This window comes from Alternaria burnsii, assembly GCF_013036055.1.
Source record: "Alternaria burnsii strain CBS107.38 chromosome Unknown 732, whole genome shotgun sequence".
Classification (NCBI taxonomy): Eukaryota; Fungi; Ascomycota; class Dothideomycetes; order Pleosporales; family Pleosporaceae; genus Alternaria; species Alternaria burnsii.
The window spans coordinates 119,845-144,808 of NW_024066113.1; the positions used below are offsets into that span (position 1 = coordinate 119,845).

Below are 24,964 nucleotides of genomic sequence, written 5' to 3' on the forward strand. Positions count from 1 at the left end.
CTGGAACCTGGGTAGACTAAAGGCTTTGTTACCGCGAGTGAGTGGAGAGCGGTAGCCCTCACGTATATGTATGGCGGGCTAAGGATGTCAGGGTAGGTGGGCTCGCGTGGCTGACTGGCGCGCTGGGGCTTCAGGAATATCAAGGGCTCAACCAGGCGATAGGGTCCGTCCAAGCGTTTCGAGGATCTGGATCGGGATGGGAGATGAGAATTAGCACGAAAGCAAGCCTCAGGTGAGCGGGCGGGAGCGCTATCTACAGGCGCACTTTGTCACAATAAGGCAACGCAAACGAGGCACGGCAGAAGCAATGCGACGAATGAATGACAAAACCACACCGTTCAGGTTCAGTTTAGAGAACTAGTCGAGCATGGGGCCGCACACGACAATGCATAACCAGGGGGGGTGAAAGCACCCACCGTAGCCAGACCCTGTCCGCAGACCATCTGTCGGACTCTGCTGGCTTGCGGGACGGCTTGGACCAGCAAAGTGGAGGGCAATCGCTTGCGCCGGCCCGTGGATTCAGGACATCTGATTATCTCATATCACACTCGCTGATGAGCAGCAAGGTGTATGGCCGTAGAGCCCGTCATGTCTTGACCTCTAGCACGTTATGACGATGAGTGGCGCAAAGTGGAAGTCGGGCGGACATGCGGCTCCTCCCCTGACCCAGACTCGCGGCACGACAAGAGACAGGCAAAGGACAAAATGCTTTTGTCTTTCCCAAGTACCAAGGGTTAGGAGCCTACTGACACTCTAACGTGCGTCGGGACTGGCGCCAACAGAACCTGGGAGAGCCTGTTGGTGCACGGACGTGGTCTAGCCCAGACAGTGCCGGGGGAGAGACAAAGCACTTTCAAAGACGACCCTTACCTGGTTTGCCCAAGCTCGCCGTTGATAGAGGCCAATCGCCGTTACTAGCAGCGCTGATCTCAGAAGAAGTCCGGTGAGTACGTAGCAGAAGCGCTATGAGACAGGACGTGAGCGCTTCATTCAGTCGCAAACCCCATCACGCTGCATTGTCGCGAGCCTCAGCGTCAAACATGGTCTCGCGAGAAACAGCGTCCAGCTGGGAAGTGCTTATCCCTGCAGGGATTCCAGTTCGGCGACCATGGCTGCAACCGTGCTTCTACCGCTCCGCGAGTTAGCTGACGACATGGCGCTCTGAACGAGCGGGCTAGCGCTAGCCGAGATGGAGCATGACTGCGAGCTGCACATGACGAAGTGATGGACTACCGTGCGCTTAAGCAGGCGTGTTTCGACGGCGGGATGAAAGAAAAGTGGGAAGTGTGCTAGAGTATCGGATCGACATGGCACCCGTTCCCTGTCGATGGTCATGGCCGGAACCGACCAGTTGCGGAGCAATATCAAGACGGTCGAGGCGTCATTCCGGAAGGCTGCTGTTGGCCCCGAGTGTGTAATCATTGGCCTTTGGGAGGGTGAATTGTCGGGCTAAAATTAGACGTTCTACTATATTGCCTACGGCACGTGTGCATCGCAACAGGCATGGTGCAATAAGCAGAGCATTAGATACCCTGCCCAAGTCAATCTCTCTGACGCCAGTCCCGGCGCACCGTCGTCGTACATTCTACCTAGATGAGTGGATCACCACGTGGAAGTGCATATTCGGTCCATTTTGCGCGCGTCTGGTGCCGTCTTTTGAGTCTTAGAATTTCCGTCGCTGCAAAGCCTGTCGCAGCCAGCGGGCGTCATCCTTTCAGCCTCTGTGGAAGCACAAGGCGCCGGCGGCTCCAAGTGACAGCTGCTGCACAATGGAAAGACCTGATGGAAGCGCTGCAAAGAGGCTTTCAAGGCGTTCAAGATGCATGTGTAGATGCTGTGTCGTTGAAGCCTCTCCCAGCTGCCCGGTTTCGCCTGGTCGCCAGTTGGCCAAGTGGCGGAACGACATGGCGACAAGGAACTGGGGAGACGACTCCGCGGTCGATCGGACTCTCGGTTCGTCTGCAAGCCAGGCCATCTGGTGCCGTGTGGTTGTCGGGCTGATGCCACAGACCATTGTTTTGGGGTAGCCGCTGCGAAGCCATGCCCGTTAAGCTGTGCTGCAGGGCCAAGACAACGCAGAGATCTCGTAACCGCAGCCGATGGCCGGCTCCTTCAGCGCCCTCAGCGCCCTCAGCGCCCAAGACGAACTGAGAGAGGCTGGTTTGGTGGCTTGCTAGGCTTGCTGCTTCTCCCCGTCTCGGGTCGCGGTAGGCGTCACAACGTGGATAGCCCTGGCCATGTGTCTGCTTCCGATGGTGCCAGGATGCCGTATGTTGACAGCTGCTGCGCAACAGAAGGTGCAGAAGGAAGCAGAAGGAAGCTCATCACATTGCATCGGCATGCTCCCTTTCATCTCAGCGTGTTTTGTCGCAAGTGATAGAGTGGGCATTTTCGTGTAATCCATGGCGTCCCGGCCCAATCAGGAGGATCGGTAAGCGAGGCCTCCGCGAAGGGCAGTCGCGATCTGAAGCTGACCGGTGGTGCTTTCCTATTGCGCTTGCATCACACATGGCAGCGTACCTCGAGTAGAAACGTGCGGCATTCCCTCCTCTGGATCTGCGATACGCCAAACTTATTAGAGCAAGCCATGCGCAGACGAAAGCTGGGATCGCTTTCTGGCATTGCTATCCCGGTCCCAGCTGCGAATTATCCCCTCTGCCGGTTCTTTCGCGCTTGGCTGAGTAACGAACTCTCTCTATGCGTGCGTACGGTACCCATCGACCCCACCCCATCGTCATTATCTCAGCCTTGCCAGCTCAATTTGCGTCTAATTACCTGCTAGATGACGCCGGCCGTCATTCTCCCACGGTACGTATCCTCGTGACTATCAACGCCAAACCTGCCCAGGCTACCCTGCACCCCCCCTATGCACTCAGGTGCTTCATGTCTACCAAACATCAGTCCAGACCAGCAACGTCCTCACGGCCGTCACCTCCGCCAGGCTGGCCACGCTAAGATCTCGCCCGTTCAACCTTACAGATCTCTGCACAAGCGTCTCAGACGTTCGGAGTGCCCGTGGCTCCACATCCTTGGCCCCCCTAACACGCGGGCTGCTGAAGTTTAATCGTGGTCCCGACTCGTACTAGCGTCACTCGACATGCCCCCCTTCCCCGTCACGGCCCAGCCCAGTCAACCGACTCTCAACCCTGGGACGGAAGTCTTGTTCCTAGCCGACGACGCCCACCCGCATGCCTGGGATTTTCTTTGCGCACAACCAACAGCGCGATCAAAACTGCCTTTCGCACTCGCTCTCTCTTCCAATTTGTCCTTTGATACCGGGGCGGCGGCCGCTTCTTGAGCCGCATTTAGTCATTGCCCACGCTCTGCGGCACGGTTGCGGCATCAAGTGTTCTGAGCTTCACCAAACCATCTCATAAACGTCCCACACTCCTTGAACGATATCAGGACCGCTATTATGCGCCGTCGTCTTGTGTAAACCCTTTCTACCACACATCCAATACCAGCCGGGGATGCGTTTTTCCGCCAACTTCGGTGACAATCGACCGGTCACCGACGCGCGACTCGCAACATCTTGATCGTGATGAGAAATGACATGTTATGCACCCCACGTTGCTAGAGTTTACAGCTTTGGGCTCGGCACCTTCTCCTGCGTGCTGCAGCCGTCACACCAGCCTACCTAAACTTTACCACGCGCATCCCAGCGCCGCTAGCCTTCGACTCGCCAAACCCTGCCTTACACGGTGTGCTCGACGCGGCCTTGCGTCAAAGCACGTTTGGGCTGCCCCCCATCACAGCGCTCCTTTGTAATTACCAGTTCGTACCATCACAACATGATTTGTCTTCTTCATGTTCCCCGCCTACGCTAAAATCAGAGTTGTTCCATCCCCCAACGCCTGGAGCCTCAGCCGCGTAGACCGCCTGGTTCAACATGACCTCTTCCTCTGCCTCTGTCAATATTCTCCGTTAGCGCTCAATACTGATTTCCCCGAGCATAACACCGCAGTGACTGTTTTGTCAAAGGAACGCGTCTGTGCTGCGGGTATTGAAGCCGTGTTCGGCTCTATGCTCGACCGTACCTGCGTCAGTGATATACAGTCAAACACAAGTCTCTGTGGCGGCGCCATCATCTACACTCCACATCGATGATCCCGTTGATCGTCCCTAGGAGCGTTGTGCTTTGCCTGGATGAGCGCGCCAGACGTCGTGTCCGCTAGTCCCGACGCCCAGCGCCCGCAAAAGCCATCCCGTCTAGAAGAGCGCCACGCATCCATGATGTACGCAGGGTAGACCGTTGTCGAGGTTTTTCTTCTCCGGAGCATGGTCTGCATTCGTCTTGGGGTGCTGCCGTTGAAGGCTCAGGCTCTCAGGCCCCCGAGGGTCCAGCCACCAGAGCAGACTATCCATGACTCGTTCTGGCCGCGCGCTTCTTCATCAAATCCGACGAGCATACGATAAGCTGCTCACGGAAGGATTTGCTGATGCTTTAGGCTATAGCTGCTGACGCCTTTTCGACTGTCAACCAACACCGAACTGCGCGCGTCGCCTGCTATTCGCACTGTCACACAGCCATTGCTTGGATATCGTCACTCGCTGGGATCGATGCGATCCTCCTCGCTTGTTCGCGCGTAAACATTGGTGGAGAACTTCTGATCTGGAGAAGCGCCAATGGGGTGGGTCAATATTTTGCAACTGCGGAAACTGGCTTCCTACACACACCCATTTTTCTTTGCATAATCCAAGCCAATCATGACGGATCCACTTCCAGGATGTTTCATTCTCTCCTACTTTTCTTGAAAGAGGCATAGGTATCTTGATGCTCATATGTGTCCAATGACCTCAATCGCACGTGCAACTCAACGGAGGGCCATCTCGCTTAGCGAACACGAGAAAACATCAGACCATAGTGGCCTTGTGTTACAACACCTTTCTGCATGCAAAGGTGGTTCTCGTACGGCCCAATCACACTGTTGTTTGCTTTTTCTTTCCACTGCTTTTATCGTGTCCTGCAATCTTCCAGCCCTAGGCCCCCTCAACAACTAAACGTTCCTTGTCCAAAGCCACGTAATTCGTCCGATTCACACATGGAGAATATCCTCCTGGGCATCAAGACTGCACGGCATCTGCCTGATAGTTGCCAGAAAAAAAAAGCACTTGGAGGGATCCACCGGCTATCTCAATGCCGGTCGAATGAGATAACCGAGATCTGTCTCCAACACTTGATGGTCACACCGGACGCATGAACATGACAGAATGACCTTCCATCGCACGACGTCAACGTCTCTCAACTACCTAGTCTCTAGTCTCACCATTCACATCGCTTACGCTTACTGCAGCTTACTCCTTCCATGTGCATGGCATTCACACCATCACTATACATAAGCACTCCCGTCTGACATAACAAATCTATGGTACGGCAGTGTGGGAAGTGCGGCTATCTTTGTTTACCTTGCTTAGCTTGATTGTGCTCGAATCTGAATGTGACTGCATTGTATTCGCCGTCAGACATCGACAGCAGGAATCGCCAAGAGACGGCTGGCGATTAGGGAATTGGTTGCTACTGTGGTCTGCGGGGCGTAGTGCGGATTTGGATGAGAGTAGAGGGCGCTTCGGGCATGCAGTCCAATCGAGAGCCTCGGCCTGGCTTGGGACGGTCGCGCTTAAACGTGTTGGTTTTTGTGCAGGGCAAACGAACTACCAGTCGATGTGCTTGTGAGGTAACATATCGAACCATGACCGGCGGCAGGAAACATGAAGATATGTTGGTGAAGATGGCGACGAGAGCCAGTCGCATTTCGTTCCCAGCGTTCTTCGGATGCGGCGCCTCACCCTTCGCCAGGGCCCAGAGACTTTCCACACCGATGAGGCTCTGCTTGCGCTGCTGACGCGACGGCCCATACTGAGACCGTGTTTCTCCTTGTAGACCGGATGCGTAAGTTTCCTTGTTGACCGATTACGCACATCCCCGGGCGCCTCATCCATACGAACGCAACTCCGGCGTTTTATACGAGAAGGCCGCTTCCCACTAATCCTCCTCCATCGCCATCACATTCCATACATGTACTCAGCTTACTCTGCCGGTACGGAGTTCGACAATGCATAAATGTCCTTCATGTTACCGAAAACAGGTAGATGTCTTGGGGCACGAAGTCCATCGAGTGACGGACTTGACTGTCTGACTGCTCTCGTGTTTGGTCGCTACATTCTTACAGGTCACGTCATGTAGCGATCTCCTCGAACGTGGGAAGTCATCGAGATGATGCATTGGATATTTGGTACGGTACGCCACAGGCCCCAACCTCAAGTTTCCGTCGCTTCGGGGGGCGGAGCGTCCCTCCCACCGCCATCACCGTGCTGGCTTACTAGCACGCGCCACAAGTGAGCGGGGTGGCGATTGTGGCAACGTCAGTGCTTGTATCAGTGCGTGTGTACTCCGGAGGAAAACGACCCCTCGGCGCTTGATTACAGGAAGTGGGTTGACAGCTTTTGCAACACATGCAGCGAGCATGATCTCGCATACTGTGGGTTGCGGACAGGTCATGAGTTGTAGAATGTATTTTTTGACCGACCAGTGGATGACTTGGTGTAACAACGGTATTTAGGAAGCTCAGAAGCTAGATGAACACAAGATCTTCTTGGGTTTGAGTTACAAAAATGCGAAAGGTTCTGAGCTCCTACTCAGCGCGTCCGGTAGGTCTTTTTGGAATCGCAGACTAGGTTGCCATATCCAAATACAATAGAATGTAAAGTATGTGGTATTTATGTACGTCAACCCCATGTGTTGAGGCAGAGGTCAGGGTTTTTTTCGTGCCATCTGCACATGGTGTCTTGAAAGGAGACGTGCTGAGACGACATGGCGTAGGTATTGGACTTTTTACAATGTGAAGGAATCGGCGTATGCGATCTCACTCATGAATGCTTGGTCTCGAAATTTGAAAGTTGTTAGAGCATACGAGGCCAGGTATGAAGAGTATCTGTAGTCATGTTCTGGCAATGGCTGAATACAGAGTGTGTAATGGAAAGTTAACAACAACTCAAAACGATAAGTTCCATACTCCATGAACGATCTCGACAACACATGGACCAGTCGACGGAGTGTTTTGAGATATTCTTATAGCATCGAGTGAGGGGCGGAGAGCTCTTCCGATAGCCGTCTGAATGTTTAGGTGGTGATCAACTCGCAAAGTCGTTCCAAGCTTCCATCAGCTTCTGTGTATGATTGAAAGCGTGGTTCGCAGCTTCTTGTTCAGTGGAGGACATAGGCCAGAATTTTCGTGTTTTGAACTCAATTGAAGTGCTTCAGAAACATCCCGGCAACGAGAAGCTGTTTTTGGTTCTCCCTTTTGCAGATTGGAAACATGAGGTTGGGTTTTGTCATTTTTAGAAAATCCGGAAGGAGGAAGAACACAGTAATGTGGTAGGAGATACTTTTGTAAAATGGAAGACGCAGGTGGATGATGAAGAGGAACAGAGGAAGCTTGTTGCTGGATTTTTATATCATAGAAACCACGCTAGCGGCCATGAACATATGCAGCGATAGTTCAAAGGCCACTTGGACAGCACATAGTGCAAAGACTGCGTAGCTTTTGTGACCGTTTCCTCAAATCATCGCCCACTTCATCGCCTGTTTTGGACAATCGAACGGCCGCTGCGTTCTCTTTCGTGACAGATTTGTCTTCATAGAAAGATATTCCAGATGTGGTCGGACCGACACAGGACTCATGAACCGAACCTGGCTTCGTTTTGGCTGACTGGAAAGCGTATTGATAACCGAAACTTCTGAAAGACGAGGAAGAGCATGTTAATTTGCCGTCGGAATTTTGGAAAGAATAAATGTAAACTAAATGGTGTGGAGCAAGAAGATGGAGTGTTCAGCTGGGTTTTATAACGCGTATCAACAGCACTAAGAGTCATGAAAAAAAGCGAGAATAATTTCTGGCGAAGCTGTCAGAATTTACGCTCACATCATTGCAAGGAGAGTCCAATATGGGTAGAGGCTGTCATCCTTTGGATCCTTTTTTCTCAACGCATTTTGTCGCATTATACCTGAGTTTTTGCGTATATTCGGAAAGGTCACAAAGATCATGAGTGTGGACCATCGGCTTTTTGGATGTATCATGGGAGCAATATAGGCTTCCAAAAGCCTGTGCCATTTTATCCATGCTTCATATCTTGTTGACTTAATTGGAAAGCGGAAACACATGTAACAAGTGTCTCAACGTCTAAGACAAATGTTGTAATACTGAGGTGTAAAGAGAACATTTTCCCAGCTTGCGAAGATTGAGTGTTGAGAACACCACGGTATATAGATGCCGGTGGTATGGTTGACCATTGTGTTCGCTCCAGTTTTCTAAAACGGGCATCATACTCGTATCGTCCTATTCACGTTCGTGTCGACAGTAGGCGTATAAGCAATGTCCCTACCTTAGCTTTCCTCGGTGTCAGCGCAAACTACTACGATGCCCTAGACCTTACCACCATCATCACCTAACCCAACTAGTCTCAACCCTTAATCATCTTTCCCAACCTCTCCCCCATACAAATACCGCTCCATACGCTCGGATCTCGGATCTTACTACCAAACTGTCTCATCACAAAGCTTCCTCCATCCAAGGACTTACGACACTCATCTCCGAACCAAGACACCAACCAGAGTCCACGGGGTACCCCTCACACAAGCCCGTTGCCTCATCCCTTCCACCGTGCGACTCCACGCCTGGTGGTCCATGTCTCGTACTACCATATTACCATAAGCCCGCCTCCATGGACGCTCGCACATACTGCCGGACACGGAAAAGTGGCACAAGATCGCTCGTGTAACCATCCATAAGGATCGCTGGGAATGCGATGTGGGAAAAGGCGCTTACGCGGGCTAATGTACCAAAGGTGATGAAACATGCATCTTGTGCATATATGCGAAGGTGGAGGTAATGCAATGTGTGTCGTCACGTCGCTTTTGCTTTTGGAAGAGGCGTTGTGGGAAATTTGTGGAGGGTGGTGTGAAGTATATTGCTTTGTAGGACGAGATTACTGGAGATGATCAGTTGCTGGGCGGCTCGAAGCGCTTCGAGTGGTGATGCAGTTGATGATGTATATGTGGCCTGGTTAATCGGATGCATGATATCTTCTGCACGCTGTGGTTTTGTGATTTACAAGTCTGCGAGATCTCGTTATGCATTCGTAGTGACACCGAGGCGCTCGTATATTGTCTTTAGACCAGGTGTATACCTTTGAAGAATCGATGGGTGAGCTACATGCATCATGATTTTTTGCCAACTTCCCGAGTTTCACGGATTCGGATCTTCAACATGCACAACATCTAGTTCCTCCATTTTAACGCCATGGAACATCCTGATCTGAACAGGTTAGCTCCCGATACTACAGGACCATCTCCACAGTCATCACATACATTCATTCCCAACAAATCCGGTGGCGCATCCCCAAACTCGCCCATCCGTGGATCAAACCAAACCGCACTCCCACAACTGCCACAGAACCTATGCAAATTCCTCTTCCCGCCAAAAGAATAGTCCCTCAATACCTCCTCACCGCTCTTTACCTGTAGCTGCGATCGCTCAGGATACACGAGCAAGTAGCCGTTGCGCGTGCAGATGCTGCAGTTGCACGATACGACCTTCCACTCAGCAAGTGGCGGCGAAAGCAGAACTGAGTACTGCACAACACCGCAATGGCAACTCGCTGGGTAAGTCTGACAGTTGTGTGGGTTGAAGACAGGTAAGGGAGGCTTGGTAGGTGCGGGATCGGTCATGGTTGGAAACGTTGGAAGTGATGGTGGTGCAAAAGGTGGGGTTGACGCAGTAATAGAATAGCTATAGGTACGTTCGCTCTGAGAGTGTGAGGCGAGTGTTACATATACTTTGTTTGCTATGGGCACGAGACGGCGACCGGAAATGGATCTTCATCGTTGCTAGACGGGAGCTATGCAAGAGAAGGGAGGTGGTTAGCAGGAAGAAGTCTCCGGTTCCGAGTCACGGCGAGTATATGTTTCCGAGACCGTTGGTGTCGTGAGGTATACGGGAGATATTGTTAGACGTAAAAAGATGTACTGCCGAGGGCAGCCTTATGTTGTGGTATAGTGATGTTGTAAGACGCGTCGTTGTCTAATAGCTTCTGGGGTGAACAGCGCGGTGCATGTAAAGTGGGAAGAAAACATGTCGATTATTTCATGACATCCTCCACTAGCATGGCGTCAGTTTTGGAAGATCATGCGAAGTTCATACAACACGAGCATTGCCATCTAAAGAAGGACATGTATACCTTCAGGCACACGGTGTTTAACACGCTTGAACGTAGTGTTGGCAGTGTCATATGCAGTGAGTAGACAGCGAACGTATGCATTAGGGCCAATGTGTAGAGGCTTGGGTAGTGTCGGTTGCTTAAAACATCATTGGGCTTGAAAATGAACGCGTCCCAAGGGTATAGAGATGTGGTTGACAAAACGATGCAGAACACGCAATCGAGGTGCCCGCCAATGCCAAGCCACTACTATGCAGCCTCGGTGAAGACATCCCTGCCCTCAATTCGCGTCATCTTCATGATCCAAGTCCACCAGATCTCAAGCTCTCCAATTGCTGCGCCTGGGCCAGCAGCGAATCGCGAGCATGTCTCAAGCGCGCCTTCTCTATAGTCGCACCTTCTTCAACACATCCTACCTAACCTTGCGCCACAACTTCTTCTCCACCAGCTACCATGCGCATCACTCCGTTCCCCTCCCCCTCCAGTCCCGAATCCGCTGGTCCTACTTCTGGTACACCAGCATCCTCGCCCTGGGAATAACAACAGGCCTCGGTGCCCGCCACTTTGCCGCGCCACTCGGTCTCCCTGAACCCGGCTCTCGAGAAGACGAGCTCATCCTCGACTCCCTCCGCCGCGACATTGATGCCATAGAAATAGTGCAATCCCTACGCTCCCAGTCGTACAACCTCCATACCGACACAGCCTTGCGATCGGGGCCAGGCTTGACGTCTTCGCCGCCAGGTTCGAGTCGCAAGATATCGGCGTACAAAGGGTGGCTAGAATTAGATTTAGGTTTCGGGAGGGAGAGTGGGGGCAAGGAGGGGATATTGGGGGTTATGAGTGGGACGAGGGGGTTGGGCGTACAGAGGGCTTTTTGGAATGCCGAGACGAGGGAGATGGTGGCTGTGGTTTGGATAGGGGGCGGATTGGCTGGGTGGCCGGGCGTTGCGCATGGAGGGGCTATTGCGACGGTCATGGAGGAGGTTATGGCGAGGATGGTCAGGGGACCTGAGGGGGTTATTGGTAAGTATACGGCTTTCAACGACTACAATCGTACAGAACAAAGTCGTGCTAATGCAGGAGACAGAACCGGTCCATCGTCCAGACTCCCTCAGTGTAACCTACGCAAAACCGACCTACAGCCTTGATTTCTACATACTCCGCGCGAGCTTCTCGAAACCCGATCTCCCGCAGTCTGAACCGCCACCAGAACCTGAAGCGGAGCCTACAAAGAGCTGGCTGGGCTGGTTGTCGCCTCAAAAGGATCTTACGAAGAAGACTGAGGCTTCAAGATCAAAACAGGAGATCATTGCGACACTGGAAAGTGTGGGTGGGGATCTGTGTGTCAAGGCGAAGGGCACATTCAATGGGGCTAGTCCGTCAATAGCATAGATGGACGACATACGTGAGAAGCCGCGTCAATGTCAAGATGCCCAATAGCAAAAGAGTCAGGTGAAAGTGGATGCCACAATGCGGTGGACTCTTGTTCGTACGTTTGACGACCCGAGGACATTGGACTCTCCAGCAAACTACCGTCAACTTTTCACACCTGCCAGATCGGAATCTGGATTTGAGCCTCACAGCAGCGTCAGACATGTGGAAGATCCTCGTTTTACAGGAGTTCGGATCTGATAATGCTTTCAAATGAGGGAACTCGCAAGTACAAGGCACATACTCGGGTCCAACAAGCCTCGTCCAGTAAGCGCATAGATATTTACTCCGCCGCTTTGCTCCGGTTCCGCTCAATGCCAATGACCGCTTAGGTAGTATCTTGTCGTCGCAAGGGGACGTCTGGACTAAACGCGGACGAGCTATTGGGACACATCGACAAGCAAACCACCAAGTATGGGGTACCTAATCATCAAGAACGTACTCCCAACCTGGGAAAGCCATCCGACTGTAGCAACAAAGATCGCAAAACAATAATTGCCATATCGAAGTCTAACAAATCGGCCTCGTCCCAGCTCATACTTCACTTCTTTCCTACTCTTCCCTTCTCGCCGCACAAACCCAGAAACATGTCCACCACCGTAGCAATCGCTGGCATAAGCAGCCGTCTTGCTCTTCTCGTCACAAAGGCACTGCTGAAACGATCAGACGTCTACATCCGTGGCTCCTGCCGCGATATCAACAAACTTCCCGCCGAGCTTAAAGCCTCCCCCCGTATAGCCCTGATCCAAACCGGACCCTACGACAAAGAGAATCTTCGTGCTTTGATCGGCGGCAGCGACGTGGTAATGTGTGCCTACTTCGCCGACGATGAGACCATGCTCTCCGCGCAAAGACTGTTGATTGATCTATGTGCAGAAGCAGGTATTGCCCGGTACATAGCCAGTGACTACACAGGCGACTATCGGAATCTGGACTGGGGCGATTTAGCGATTAAAGAGCCGATGAAGCATATCGCTGCGTACGTCGAAGAGAAGCAGGGTGTGGAGGGGATCCATATCCTCGTTGGCCTTTTCATGGAGACGTTCCTCGACTACTTTGGCGTTGTGGACAAAGAGGGAAAGAAGATGAGTTACTGGGGCAGCGGAGACGAGAAGTGGGATCTTACGAGTTATGAGACGGCGGCAGAGTATATCGCTGCTGTGGCACTTGATCCCGCCGCTACGGGGTTCTTCAAATGTGGGAAATATAAAGTCGCCATCTTGCAACGCTCACTTTGCTGACAAAGGAATTCTAGTCCGAGGCGAGCGTAAAAGCGCCCGTGAACTAGCCGCCGACGTCGAATCCGTACATGGCATCAACCTCACAATGGAATCACGCGGGCTCTTGACCAATCTGGAGACAAAGTTGGATAGGAAAGGAAATACGGAGAATATACTCGAGTAAGTGCTCTTTCCTTCTTTCCTCTTTCTTCAAGTAATGGCAGCGGTCTGATGGACATTTAGTGCTAGCGTATACTTTATACTGAGCGGAAAGATTGGGTTGGGAGAGGATGTGGATAATGGAAAGTATCCTGAGGTGAGACCTGAACGGTTTTCTGATTTCCTACGGAGATACTCTAGATGATGTGGTTCTGGTATGAAAGACGCGTATTGGACTGGCTGGGGTCCGTGGTCATATGTCGGTCTAGTTGTCCACGACTAGACCGACTTCCGCCAAGTACACAGAAAGTTACTCAGAGCTCCTTTCTGTAACTTGTACAAGTCGAATTCATAATCTTGTACAGCGAAAATATACTCAAACATAGCCGTGAAATACATAAGCATTGTTTGTGGCAGTTTCATGGTAGCGTAAGTGGACTGACTATAGCGTGACTTGCCCTTGTAGCCGACTTGGGATTCCGAAGTTCCGATGCTTCGGGATATTGCCAACCAATCAAGCGCATCTGCTTTATAATTGTGCCATATGCCCCGGAATTTGCCGCGGATGACATATGCTTCGGCGAATTTAGTGACAAGCAGCAGTCTGTCCCTTGCCATCTATTCACGACGCACACCACGCGACTTACCTACTCTCCTCACAGCCCTCTTGGATCCTCGACACACTGCGGCCATGTCACTGCCTCGAACCACGGCCGCCGTCGCGCGCTCCAGCTCAACACTCTTACGATTCGCCGCCCCGTCCTTCGCCCCCCGCAGGTGCCCGCAATGCGCGCGGACGTTTGCCTCATCGATACCGTACCGACAGTCAGCTAAGCGGCAGATGCAGACAGCGACTGCGTATCAGCCTTATTCTCTGCACCCCCAGCCGCCACCACCGAGAAATGCTGGTGTGCCCGACACATCGATAGCGGGTGGAGCAGCCGAGGCAAACAAAGCGAAAACCCCACAACTACCTCCGCAAGAGCACGTCGCAGCGACGCCATCCGAGCAACCGAATGTGAGCATACCCGAGGGCGAGGCACAGAAGTCGCAGCAAGCGCCGGGTTCCAGCAAGCCTTTGCGGCCGCGCCGCTACAACTTCGGTCCGCGGAAAGCGACTATCAAGCTATCGCCCTCGGCGGTGTCGCACCTCCGCGAACTTCTGGAGTTACCGGAGCCAAAGCTTATCCGGATAGGCACAAAGGCAAAGGGCTGCTCAGGACTGGCGTATCACCTCGAGTATGTGGACAAGCCAAGCCCGCTGGACGAGCAGGTGGAGCAGGATGGCGTCAAGGTTTTGATCGACAACAAGGCGCTCCTGAACATTATTGGCAGTGAGATGGACTGGTTGGAGGACAAGCTGAACGAGCGATTCATTTTCAAGAACCCCAACATCAGTACGTCTTACTCTAGCATGATACGAGGAACAGAAGCTGACAAATTTTAGCTGAGCAATGTGGTTGCGGCGAGTCCTTCAGCGTATCATGATACCCTTACGATTCCATCACTATGCATTAGAGGAGCATTACCGGCGTTGCATCTTGGGCGTTACATATACATATGGCATAATTGGATTATCATCATCACAGAGTGTAGTGCGCTTGCTACGTCATTCTCGACACGATATTTACATCCTCCCTGGCTCATAATCAAAGACCTTGACGCCATTCGCCACTCCTCCGGCGAATTTGACGAATTCTTGGTGCGCGGGATCTTTGTACACGTAGTAGTCGCGGTCCTCTTCATTGTCAAACTCGACTACGAAACCGTGGGTCGAATTGCCCTGTGCATGTTAGCAGCTGCAAGGAGGAGCTATGGGAACTGCCTTTACGCTGTGGCCTTCAGGGCTATTGTTCTTGCCACCAGAGAAGGACTTGATGTATGGCTTCTGAGATGTTGGGTGAATGCATTGGTCTTTGAGGCCCAGCATACGATTGCACGCCTATGAAGTGTTAGTATATGTATGATGTATGTTTAGATGAATATAAGAGGTACTTCTGAAATCTGGTCTGGAGAAGCCGTGGGCTTCCATTCGAAAAGTACAACGTGAATGATTGTCATTTTGGAGGTTATTCAGTTGCTTTGATTGAGACAGAATGCTGGACGTAGTGACGCGGTGCATGTGTAAAGAGGGGCACTCGACTTGGTGGGCTATACTTCGGATATAATGACTTCGACGCTGCTAAGCTCCGGGGAGCTGCCGCGTCGATTGCGCGAATAGCACGACCCGAGCGAAACGATCCCCGCCTGAAATACTCAACGACCACAGCATTGCGATTAATGATGCCACGACCTTTATGAAATAACTCGGACCCATATTTACATTCAATCTCTCTCGTCTATGCCCCACCCCCTCAAGCCCGCAGCAGCCTTGTACATCCAACACCATGGTGAACGCGACAGCTCTCCCCGAGCAACTCATATACTTGATTATACGCTTCACAGCGTCCATACCCGACCTCCCCCTCTCAATCCACACACCTCGCACAATCGCAACTCTCAGCCTCAAACAGCTTATACGGCAACACCTCCCGCCCGAACATGCCTCGGCGCGCCTGCGTCTGATCTACGCAGGCAAGGTCCTCGCGGATACGGATCCACTGTCTAAATCGCTGCGCCTCGCGCCGCCACTCGCGCCGCCTCCAAGGAACGCGAAGAACAGCAGCGGAGACGGAGGAGGGGAGGGAAGCAGCCGGGCCAACAAAGGGAAAGAGCCGTTGAGGGAGACACCAGCGGTAGAGTATGGAACCACGACGGAGATGATCCCGCAAGATGCAAAAAAGTACTACATACACTGTTCTCTCGGCGATGCATTATCCGCGTCTGAACTCGCTAGCGAAGCCACACTCGCTCAGAGTACTGACATGGCGTTGAAGTCGCAGCACGCAACCTCATCTACTACCCCTTCTCAGCGACGCGCAAGTAGTAGTAGTGGTGATGCAACAATAGACTATAATGCCCGGCGACGTAGCTCCACTGCTACTACTACCGCAAATACAGCGAATACCGTCCCCGCGGCACAAGGCTTCGACAGACTACTCTCCTCGGGCTTCACGCGCGACGAAGTAGCTTCGCTCCGCGCCACTTTTACCCAAAACCTTTCCTTCACACATACCCCCGACACCATGCCCACGCCCGCGCAAATCCGCGTCTTGGAAGATCGCTGGTTGGACTCGTCCGCCAACGACCCTTCTGCTTCCCTTGCCAATCCTTCGGCAACTGGAGGAGGAGGAGCAGGTGCGGGTGGAGAAACTGGCTGGGGCGCGGGCTTCGCGGTAGAAGAAGGTGGGCTGGACGATATGCTGTATGGGTATCTGACGGGCTTCTTTTTCCCGCTGGGCAGTCTGGTGTGGGGGTTTAGAGAAGAGGGGGTTTGGACGCGCAGGAGGCAGGTTGCTGTCGTCATGGGCGTTTTGCTGAATTGTGTTTTTGGATTTATGAGATGGGGCGGGTAGGTCTCTGCATGCACAAGTCGACGCGTACATGGAAAGGAAGAAGAGTATCAGGAGGATATGGTGTATGCACCAAGGGGGAGGCCTGGTCACTGGGACGATTTATGCTTATTGCTTAGGGTATACCCTGAAAGGCATTGATTCGGTGTCATCGTCATCATCATTGTCGTCATATACATGGCTGATCCAAGTCTGGAACGCTTCTACCACAATCGCGCTCAACGCATCATACCCAACAATTCCTTTCGGTCACCAGCTCCACACTCAACGCCTGATATCTACATCATTGCCCATGCTAGCCTATCCTTCAAGCCCCCACTTTACAACTCGATCGTCTCCTTCTTAGGAGCACCCATGTAGCTCAACGGGCCCTTCTTAACCATCAAAGTCATGACCTCGTAAAGTGTATCCGCAGCAGCCATGGTAGTAAGCTCAGCATTGGTATCGTAAGCAGGAGCCACCTCGACGATATCAGCAGCAATGAGGTTAATACCCTCCAAGCCACGGATGATAGTGCGGAGTTCTCGGGTTGTCCAACCACCCGTCTCAGGCGTGCCAGTAGCAGGAGCGACTGTTGAGCAAAGCGTCAGTCTTTTGTCGGTCGAATCGAGTAGACCAAGCCATGTCCCCACCTCTCAAGTCCCCATCATAATCACAGCCACAATCAACGTCAGACCAACCAACAAATTAAACTTACAAGCAGGATCAAGAGTATCAATGTCGATACTCAGATACACGGGCTTCTCCGTGCCTACCCTGTCCTTGATCTTCTTGACAATGCCATCGATGCCAATCTTGTCGATTTCGCGTGCCTCGACAATTTCAAAGCCGCAGTAGCCGTCGTTTTCGTAGTCGGAAGGGCCCGACAGCGTGGTCCGGATGCCGGCGTGGATGTTGGTGTCGTTGGCGAGCAGGCCTTCTTGTGCGGCGTGGAAGAAGTAGGTGCCGTGGTTTATGCTGGCTTGTTCCGAGGGGGCGCCGCCGAAGACTTTGGGACGCCACGTGTCGCTTGCAGGTGTTAGCTTGTTGTGCTATCGTTGTTGAAGGGGTAGGTGGAAGGGAGTGAGAGAAAGCATAGGGTGGATTGAAGCTTACAGATGGCTGTCAAAGTGGATGACGGTGATGGGACCGTATTCACGGTTGATGGAACGGAGGAGAGGGAGTGTGATGGTGTGGTCGCCTCCGAGGGTGATCAAGCGAGGAAGTGTAGTACCCTTCTTTGAGGGACCGGGCTTGTCGGCATGGGTATATGGTTCGCGGCTCAACAGCAAGTTGTGACCTTGTTCAATCTGCTGAAGCGCATATCCGTTGTCGTACCTGCACACATGACCAAATCAGCATCTGCTCGCTCCCGATCTTACTCGACAAGCTCACGAGATGTGGAAAAGCAACTTACGAAGTCACAGGAATGTCACCACAGTCGATGACCTTGGCCCATGAATTAAAGGGGTTCGCCTCGAGTGGGACGTTGTAGCCACCACTAAATCCAATTCTGCGTGAGCCTTTGATTCACCCCAAAGAAGTAAGCACATGATTGCTTGCAAGGAAACATACTAGAGATTGAGGCGGCGAGAACCTTGTCTGATACCGCTGGGTCCAAAGCGAGCACCCGGGCGGTACGATGTGCCAGTGTCAAAAGGCGCACCGATGAATGCAATGTCAAACTTTGTGTTGCTAGACAGACACGGGTGGTAGGGGAGACGACCGAATGTAGAAATGCCAGAGAAGATGGAGTCGGCCTGAGCTAAGGTCAGTTACTGCTTGGGCGCGTCGTCTCTCGAGTTGGAAGCGCATACTTGAGTTCCACCGTCGCCGGGAAGCGTGTTGTACCACAATCCCTCGTGTGGCCCAGCCAATGGTTCTTGGTCGTGGCCGTGGTCGCCGTGTGCAGCTACAGTAGCCGCGAAGCTCGCAACGATCGCAGGAGTGAACCTCATATTGCCGTTGTTTTCCAAGGTGTTGATGCGGCAGAGAATGGAAGGGGGAGGGAGAGATGCAGAAACAGATCTGGAAAACTGCGGAGAGCTCGCAGTATATAGCTCGAGATTATGGTCGTCTTCTCTATCAGTTCCACCTTGACCAGCTCGCGTTAGGTAAACTGCTTTTAGGTAAATAGCTGTTAGGTAAACAACTTTTTTGGAGCTACCCCTGCTCCATGATGATGTCGTCTGCAGGCATAGCACCGTTGTGCCTCCAATCGGTTAGTAGTTTCTTGGGGAAGCTTCAGGCCTCGAGGTTGGGTTGATGTGTGGTGTAATTCCGGAGCTATCTTGTCTCAGTGCAGAGCTGGAAGGGTATAGAGATGAGCTTCCAACGAAGATGGACCAGATTCTCTTCAGCATACCGCGTCTAGCTTTTTGTGTAGACTTTGAGAACACCGTGATGGTCACATCAACTTTCCTACCTCCCCCTTGTTCGATACATCCGAGCGACCTCATTCTACATTGCCGAGGAGTACATGCACTGGCCGTTGCTGATCGATGTGGATACTCAACCCCGCCATGTACAATGACGAGGATCCCAGATCCATGATTAGAAAAAAGCCGGGGAAATCAGCCAGTAAGCTTCCCCATAGACGATATGTAAGAACAGTATTCAGCGACTCCGATCTCTTGGTATCGCGTCTTATCTCAAGCGAGTCAAGACCTGTATGATCCTACGCTACTAATGCATGCAAGTGCGTCTCCGATGCGTTCGTTACGTAGTCTGCAGCTTTACATGTTCTACGTAAAGGTCTTTCGTAGCTGTTATACAGTGCCTGGATTGGCTCGATAAGAATTGAGGTGACCCGGATGCATCCCAAGTACGATCTCCATGGCAGGTTGGGCGGTCAATTGACGAGGCCCGTCTTTAGTACATGCAGCAAGGCTGGATACGTGATCCGCCCCAAAGTCACGAAAGCGCCTAGATGTTTTATTGAGAGGCAAACTTGCCGTGGGGTACGCAGCAACTGGGTAGCCGTGCGGAGGTGGTGAGGCGATGAGAAGTGAGGTTCAGACGCGGAGACCAGGATTCAGATACCGGCCGCGCTAGCACCGTTCGCTTAACGTATCGAGTAATATTTGGCACTTCTTGCATTAGTCGTACCGGACAGCTATCTATCTCTATTCCGTGCGCAATGTCTAAGGAGCGTTGCTAATACATCCGATGCGATCAACCTCAACCGCCAAAATCTGAGGCGACTACCTGTGTACCGGCGCAGCTTCCTCTGGAGGAACGCCCAACTCTGCCCTGTCATCTGAATCCATTCTTTCGAAAGCTTTCTTGACCTGGTAATCCCAGTTACTCCAAGCAACAATCGCCCATTCTGCAAATCCGACAAGGTACAACGCGATGCATTGACCGACCCACAAACCGCCGAGGCCCCAGCCGTGGAAAGCAAGCCAGATGCCCAATGGCAAAGCTCCGCAGTAGTAGCTAACAATGTTTACCGTTGCTCCAATATGTTGCCTGCCCATGCCTCTGAGAGCTCCGCCACAACTGCCATTGAGTCCGTCTGCGATTTGAAAGAGCGCGACGTAGGGCATTACTTTTGCAGTGAGCTTGATGACTTCCACGTCGTCGTTGAAGATCTTGGCATAGAAGTCTTTGACTCCCATAAGAACGGCCAGCACAAGTGCGCCGAGTAACATGCTGAGGACGGCGGCTGTGTTGGCAGCTCTAGCTGCGCCTTTGGCGTTCCTTGCGCCGAGAAGGTTTCCGACACGCGACGAGGTAGCAACACCAACTCCGAAGGGAATGGTGTTCATGACTTGATCTGTAGTCATGATAACACTCTGCGCAGCCAGTGGTATAGTGCCGAGCTTTCCTGCTACAAGCGCAACAATCTCAAATGCCCACCATTCTGTACCGACGTGTATCACGCCTAGGAGAGCAAGTCGGGAGAAAGTCCAAAGGTTCTGCAGGCACTTGCGATCCCAGCCTCCCCAGCACTGCCACCCGTCAACGAAGCGCGCATATGCGAGCAGCAAAAGGAAGGATGCCCAGTATGCAATGCCGGTTGCAAGTGGAGCGCCGAGTAGTCCCATCTTGAAGGTGTATACGAAGAGGTAATTTAAGCCGGCGCTGAGGGGAGAGGTAATGAGGAGGACATATGTTCCAGGTCTCATGATTTCTGAGTATGTCAGCTTGAGAGTACAGCCAGCGTAGTTGACATGGACTTACCCTGGGCCTGCATGTATTTCTTTAATGCTTCAAAATATATGTAACCAATACCACCTGGAGCGAGCACGGAAAGGAATCTCGCCGAGTCTCGAGCTATGTAGTCTTCTTGACCGAGAGCTTTGAAGAGTGGCTCAGAGCAGAACCACACGATAGCGATCGGTATGTAGAAGAGCAGGAGCATGACGTACGCTCGTTGGAGAATAATACCTAGGTCATGCGGGTTCTTGCTGCCTGTGAAGCTGGCAGACGCCAGTGTGTCGATCGCGGTCGTGCCACCAAGAGCGACGAGCCAACCAGTCGCCATGGCGAACATGTACGAGAAGGCAGCGGTAGCCAATGCCTCTGGTGAGAGGCGGCCGACAATGAGGACAGATACTGTTTGCAGCGAGTTTTGCAGCGCGTATGCTACGACCACTGGCAGTGATCCTTTGAGCAGGATCCAAAACTCTTGGAGGACGAGTTGGGTCTTGGACGCCTGTCCATCCTCGAGCTCGTACGTTTCACCCGTAGACCACTCCTCATGCCGCGAATCCGGAAGAAGTGATGTTCGTTCGTCGGGCGTGGCATCGTCCTGCGTCGACCTTTTGAAAAAGTCTGGTAGCCAGGACCGGTACTTGTTTGCTTCGTAGCCCATGACGAGAGTCGCGTGGATCAATCGAAGATGTGTGAAAAGTGAAGAGGACTTCCAGACAACAACGAGTGATATGTATGCTTCGAATCCCTATGATCTGGCTCCTGATACCCACACGATGCGAAAGGCAAGAGAACAGCAAACCCTACATCATACCTCCGGCCGCAAGCCTCAAATCCTCAGATAGACCGAATATGACAACACTTCTGACGATACACAGACCTCAAAACCGGTGTAACCGCGGGCTTATCCAACCTACCATGGGCTGCCATGAGCTGTAAGACCTGCAGCTGCCACTCATTCTTGCTGTCGCATGTAACTTTTGGGCCTAGTTGGATTGCAGAAAGATCGGGCGTATCTGTGAGTAGGACAGTGCGCTGCAGTACAGTAGTCTTATCGAGTTGCATTGCGCGCCGTTTTGACTAAGGCTCTTCGGTAAAAACGTTTTTACGTGAGGCGAGGACGTCTTCGGTTCACCAATTGGGATAAGTGCACTTGGTGGAGCTGGGAACAACGTTGATACCGAGCTCTTGGGCACACGGCTGGCGGCGCTGGTGGAAGTGCCGGATGACGCCGATGCTTCCCCGCAAGAATACGTGCTGGACGATGAAAACACCGGATATGCATTCTGAAGGGGGTACCCAATGCCAAATGGTTACCGGCAAGAGTACGCAGATTCATCGCGAGAAGTTTCGCAGTGTCTAGGAGCTTTCGGGCGAGGATTTGCTCGAGGTCTAGCGAATGTGCCGTTTACGTGGCGTAGATCATGCAGTCTTATCTTCCTATTGGTCAGCTCTCACAAAAATGCCTCATGTATCCACCAATTATCTTGCGCACACGGGAAAAAAGGGCATAAGAGACGATTTTTATCCCCATCATGCAGATGGTAGTATCTATAACATTATAGCATGAAGTGATTTGCACAGTCCGCATCAATCGATACAAGAGCAATGCATCACCCCCAGCACTGAGCCAAGATCGATGTGATGAGCAGAGCAAAGCATTACTAAATTTAAAGTTCAGAACGAAGTAAAAGAAGCACGCTGCACAGGCACAAGATTTGTAAATAGTCATCATCAAGTTCGTAATTACATTAAACAAAATTCGTGTCCTTTCAACACTCCATCTTTTCCAACCCTCACGATACCATCTAGCGCCAAACAGCCGCTGGCGTGGGAAAACAGCGTTCCAACCGAACCCAAACCAGAACAAAAAACGAAAACGGGGGTATAAAACACAACCAAGAAACCGCAAGACAGTCCCCACCACAGCAGCACACCTACGGGTCACCAGCCAATGCAGCCGCAACCATGATATCAATCCCACTCGCATGCGTACTGGGATTCCCATTCTTACTGGGCCCCTGCCACAAATCCACAATTACACCACCATCAACCCTCGGCTGACTCCTCGCGGCATTCGCGTTCCTGTAGAAGAACTCTTTAACCCCCTGCTGCGGCGCATTCTCATAAAGCGTCGATAATCCCCGCACATACGCGCCTTTGAATTGCGAGCTAACGGGGTCGAGAGGTCCTCCAACAGGTTCAGTGAGAATACCGCTTCCATCGCTGAGTTTGGTCGTCGAGGCCACAGCGAGCTTGTACGCTTCTTCAATGTAGTCGCCGTTGTTTTTCGCGCGGGCAAGTTCAGAGAGGCCGGCTAGGACGATACCTTGGTTGTATGTGAAGGTTGTTCCCTTGGGTTTGCAAGTCGTGGGGTCGATGCCATCGTTGATTAATTCGTCGCTGTTGATCATGCCAGATTGCTTGAACCAGTCCCATTCCATTGAAGCCCAGTTAGTGTAGTCTTCTTTTTGTTGGCCGTCGACACGGTTGGCGATGTGGGCAGCAACGGAGAAAAAGAGCTCATTGGAGATGGCGGCAACATAGTCACGGTCTTTCGACCACCAGAGACCGCCGTTGCAGGGCGTGTTCCACCCTGTGGTCATGTCTTCGAAGATGTCTTTGGCGGCATTGAGGTACTTGACGTCGCCCGTAAGATCGTAGGAGGCAATCCAGCCCATTGCCCACCAGCCTTCGTCGTCGTAGAACTTGTTTCTCCATTGCGTTGCGCCATGCTGGTTTGGGGATTTGGCGAATGTGTTGGAGACGATCATGAGGGCGTACTCTTTGAAGGCAGCATCTTGGATACCAAATCGAGCGATGGCCTCAATAATGTTGCCGGACTGCCACCATAAGTCGTTCCTGATTGAAGTCAGACATGCCGGTCGCGCGAAGTGGAAAGCTACTTACCATAAGCCAGTATCGTAGTTGTACCATTTTTCTTGCAGAAGTTTGATGGCAGTAAAGGCGTCGTCGGCAAAAGTGTCGGCATGCGCAGATATAGAGTAGAGAAGAGGTACCAACAACGCTGCGAAGAACTTCATGGTGGATTAAGCAATAGCGATAATAAGAATTATTGGGCTACTTTGAGTCTTGAAGAAGGATGATTGCCTTATGAGGAAGTGACCATGAGCGGAGACGACCCCGTCTCTGTTTTATGTTCCCAACAACCGCGGTGGCAGCAACGGTAGCGACCTCAGCCTCGAAACTTTAGGCAGATGTATCAAGGAAACGGACTGTATGTTGGCGTGTGAGAGCGATCCCAGTAGCGGCAGCGGCAGTGCCACAACGCCCAGAACTCCAAGAGAGTACTTTATACAAGCAAGACTGTGCGCAGTACTGACGTGCCTATGGCACTGTGTGTAGCATGAAGTCATCCCTGCTCTTACTACCCTCGAGCTATTGTTAGAAGCCTGTGGCACAACCAGCGAGGCGGCCTTGGGATTGTCAGGCATGGAGACTCATGCGGGCGAGGGCCGTGGGCGAGTCGATACATGTGATAGACAGCATGCCCATACACCAAACGGTGAGGTTTGGTACTGTACAGCGGTAAGTAAAATTAGGTTTGTCGGAGCCTGATCGACGTGGACCCTATCATGAAGCGACTATCGTTTAAGAGAAGCGCTAGAGCGGATCTGATCTGAAACACGGGGAAGATAGGATGGAAAACCATTTTGTACGGCAAATAAGGGAGATTGAAGGTTCATTGGGTGTTTATCTGTGATATTGCCTGTTTCGTCAGTTAGCTTGTGGCTTGTGAAGAGTTGCCCAGCCTCACAGACGCCTGCATGCAGGAGCATCGCGTGCGGCAGACGATCCTTTGGTCGAGACTTTGCGCGACGGCGGATGCACTACATATCGGCGATACTTTCGAGCACTGAGGAGTCTCGAGTAGATGCAACCCCAGCAAGACAGTTGTCGAACATTGTTGGTGCTGCTCATCAAACAAGAGCTTCGGGGTATATTGACAGCTAGCACGACACACTCGGTGTTGGCAGTTTGGAGTGCCAGAGACGATCTTCGCCAGGCGCTATCGATGTCTGTTGTGCCGCGTCGCAGGCATTGTCTGAGTTGTGCGCAGATTCATCCCCAAGGATGATCATAGTCGGCCTGGTGAGACGGCCGCATGTACCTCGCCGCACGGCAGCATGGGCAATGGTAAATTCTCCGATCTCAATTCGAGGCATCAACGGCGACCATGAACAGGCCAGTCCTTCATCCTATTGCTACTGCTGTGGGACAGACTCGGTGTTGAGCGCGTGGTGGTTGGCAAGACTCGGCTTTACTGCTGACGCTGTGAGATTAGCCAAGGTCCACAGCAAACAACGCAGAGCTCAACCACGGATAACG

The 24,964-nt window shown here is 52.2% G+C and overlaps 12 protein-coding genes across 12 annotated transcripts; 5 read left to right on the plus strand and 7 right to left on the minus strand.

Annotated features, from left to right (window-relative positions):
• Window positions 1–1,714: 1,714 nt before the first annotated feature.
• On the minus strand, window positions 1,715–2,014 carry GT037_005496 (uncharacterized protein; the record flags this gene model as incomplete). The annotated part of the gene is made up of 1 exon (XM_038930543.1): window positions 1,715–2,014. One exon carries the CDS (start codon window positions 2,012–2,014, stop codon window positions 1,715–1,717), a length of 300 nt encoding a protein of 99 aa, XP_038786232.1.
• A 159-nt stretch (window positions 2,015–2,173) lies between these two features.
• GT037_005497 (uncharacterized protein) lies at window positions 2,174–2,404 on the minus strand (the record flags this gene model as incomplete). Its single annotated transcript, XM_038930544.1, has 1 exon — window positions 2,174–2,404. The coding sequence occupies one exon, from the start codon at window positions 2,402–2,404 to the stop codon at window positions 2,174–2,176; it is 231 nt and encodes a 76-aa protein (XP_038786233.1).
• Window positions 2,405–2,866: 462 nt separating this feature from the next.
• GT037_005498 (uncharacterized protein) lies at window positions 2,867–3,064 on the plus strand (the record flags this gene model as incomplete). The annotated part of the gene is made up of 1 exon (XM_038930545.1): window positions 2,867–3,064. One exon carries the CDS (start codon window positions 2,867–2,869, stop codon window positions 3,062–3,064), a length of 198 nt encoding a protein of 65 aa, XP_038786234.1.
• A 6,181-nt stretch (window positions 3,065–9,245) lies between these two features.
• GT037_005499 (uncharacterized protein) lies at window positions 9,246–9,727 on the minus strand (the record flags this gene model as incomplete). The annotated part of the gene is made up of 2 exons (XM_038930546.1): window positions 9,246–9,314; window positions 9,368–9,727. The coding sequence occupies 2 exons, from the start codon at window positions 9,725–9,727 to the stop codon at window positions 9,246–9,248; spliced, it is 429 nt and encodes a 142-aa protein (XP_038786235.1).
• An 853-nt stretch (window positions 9,728–10,580) lies between these two features.
• GT037_005500 (uncharacterized protein) lies at window positions 10,581–11,607 on the plus strand (the record flags this gene model as incomplete). Its single annotated transcript, XM_038930547.1, has 2 exons — window positions 10,581–11,238; window positions 11,303–11,607. The coding sequence occupies 2 exons, from the start codon at window positions 10,581–10,583 to the stop codon at window positions 11,605–11,607; spliced, it is 963 nt and encodes a 320-aa protein (XP_038786236.1).
• A 626-nt stretch (window positions 11,608–12,233) lies between these two features.
• GT037_005501 (uncharacterized protein) lies at window positions 12,234–13,230 on the plus strand (the record flags this gene model as incomplete). Its single annotated transcript, XM_038930548.1, has 3 exons — window positions 12,234–12,843; window positions 12,902–13,046; window positions 13,110–13,230. 3 exons carry the CDS (start codon window positions 12,234–12,236, stop codon window positions 13,228–13,230), a joined length of 876 nt encoding a protein of 291 aa, XP_038786237.1.
• Window positions 13,231–13,716: 486 nt separating this feature from the next.
• Window positions 13,717–14,513, plus strand: GT037_005502 (uncharacterized protein; the record flags this gene model as incomplete). Its single annotated transcript, XM_038930549.1, has 2 exons — window positions 13,717–14,422; window positions 14,473–14,513. 2 exons carry the CDS (start codon window positions 13,717–13,719, stop codon window positions 14,511–14,513), a joined length of 747 nt encoding a protein of 248 aa, XP_038786238.1.
• A 139-nt stretch (window positions 14,514–14,652) lies between these two features.
• Window positions 14,653–15,086, minus strand: GT037_005503 (uncharacterized protein; the record flags this gene model as incomplete). Its single annotated transcript, XM_038930550.1, has 3 exons — window positions 14,653–14,808; window positions 14,857–14,967; window positions 15,021–15,086. The coding sequence occupies 3 exons, from the start codon at window positions 15,084–15,086 to the stop codon at window positions 14,653–14,655; spliced, it is 333 nt and encodes a 110-aa protein (XP_038786239.1).
• Window positions 15,087–15,412: 326 nt separating this feature from the next.
• GT037_005504 (uncharacterized protein) lies at window positions 15,413–16,480 on the plus strand (the record flags this gene model as incomplete). Its single annotated transcript, XM_038930551.1, has 1 exon — window positions 15,413–16,480. The coding sequence occupies one exon, from the start codon at window positions 15,413–15,415 to the stop codon at window positions 16,478–16,480; it is 1,068 nt and encodes a 355-aa protein (XP_038786240.1).
• Window positions 16,481–16,797: 317 nt separating this feature from the next.
• Window positions 16,798–18,414, minus strand: GT037_005505 (arginase deacetylase; the record flags this gene model as incomplete). The annotated part of the gene is made up of 6 exons (XM_038930552.1): window positions 16,798–17,048; window positions 17,175–17,485; window positions 17,573–17,794; window positions 17,874–17,957; window positions 18,032–18,216; window positions 18,274–18,414. The coding sequence occupies 6 exons, from the start codon at window positions 18,412–18,414 to the stop codon at window positions 16,798–16,800; spliced, it is 1,194 nt and encodes a 397-aa protein (XP_038786241.1).
• Window positions 18,415–19,659: 1,245 nt separating this feature from the next.
• On the minus strand, window positions 19,660–21,275 carry GT037_005506 (mate efflux family protein; the record flags this gene model as incomplete). Its single annotated transcript, XM_038930553.1, has 2 exons — window positions 19,660–20,591; window positions 20,642–21,275. The coding sequence occupies 2 exons, from the start codon at window positions 21,273–21,275 to the stop codon at window positions 19,660–19,662; spliced, it is 1,566 nt and encodes a 521-aa protein (XP_038786242.1).
• A 1,276-nt stretch (window positions 21,276–22,551) lies between these two features.
• On the minus strand, window positions 22,552–23,658 carry GT037_005507 (glycoside hydrolase family 76 protein; the record flags this gene model as incomplete). The annotated part of the gene is made up of 2 exons (XM_038930554.1): window positions 22,552–23,476; window positions 23,525–23,658. 2 exons carry the CDS (start codon window positions 23,656–23,658, stop codon window positions 22,552–22,554), a joined length of 1,059 nt encoding a protein of 352 aa, XP_038786243.1.
• Between the last annotated feature and the right edge of the window lie 1,306 nt (window positions 23,659–24,964).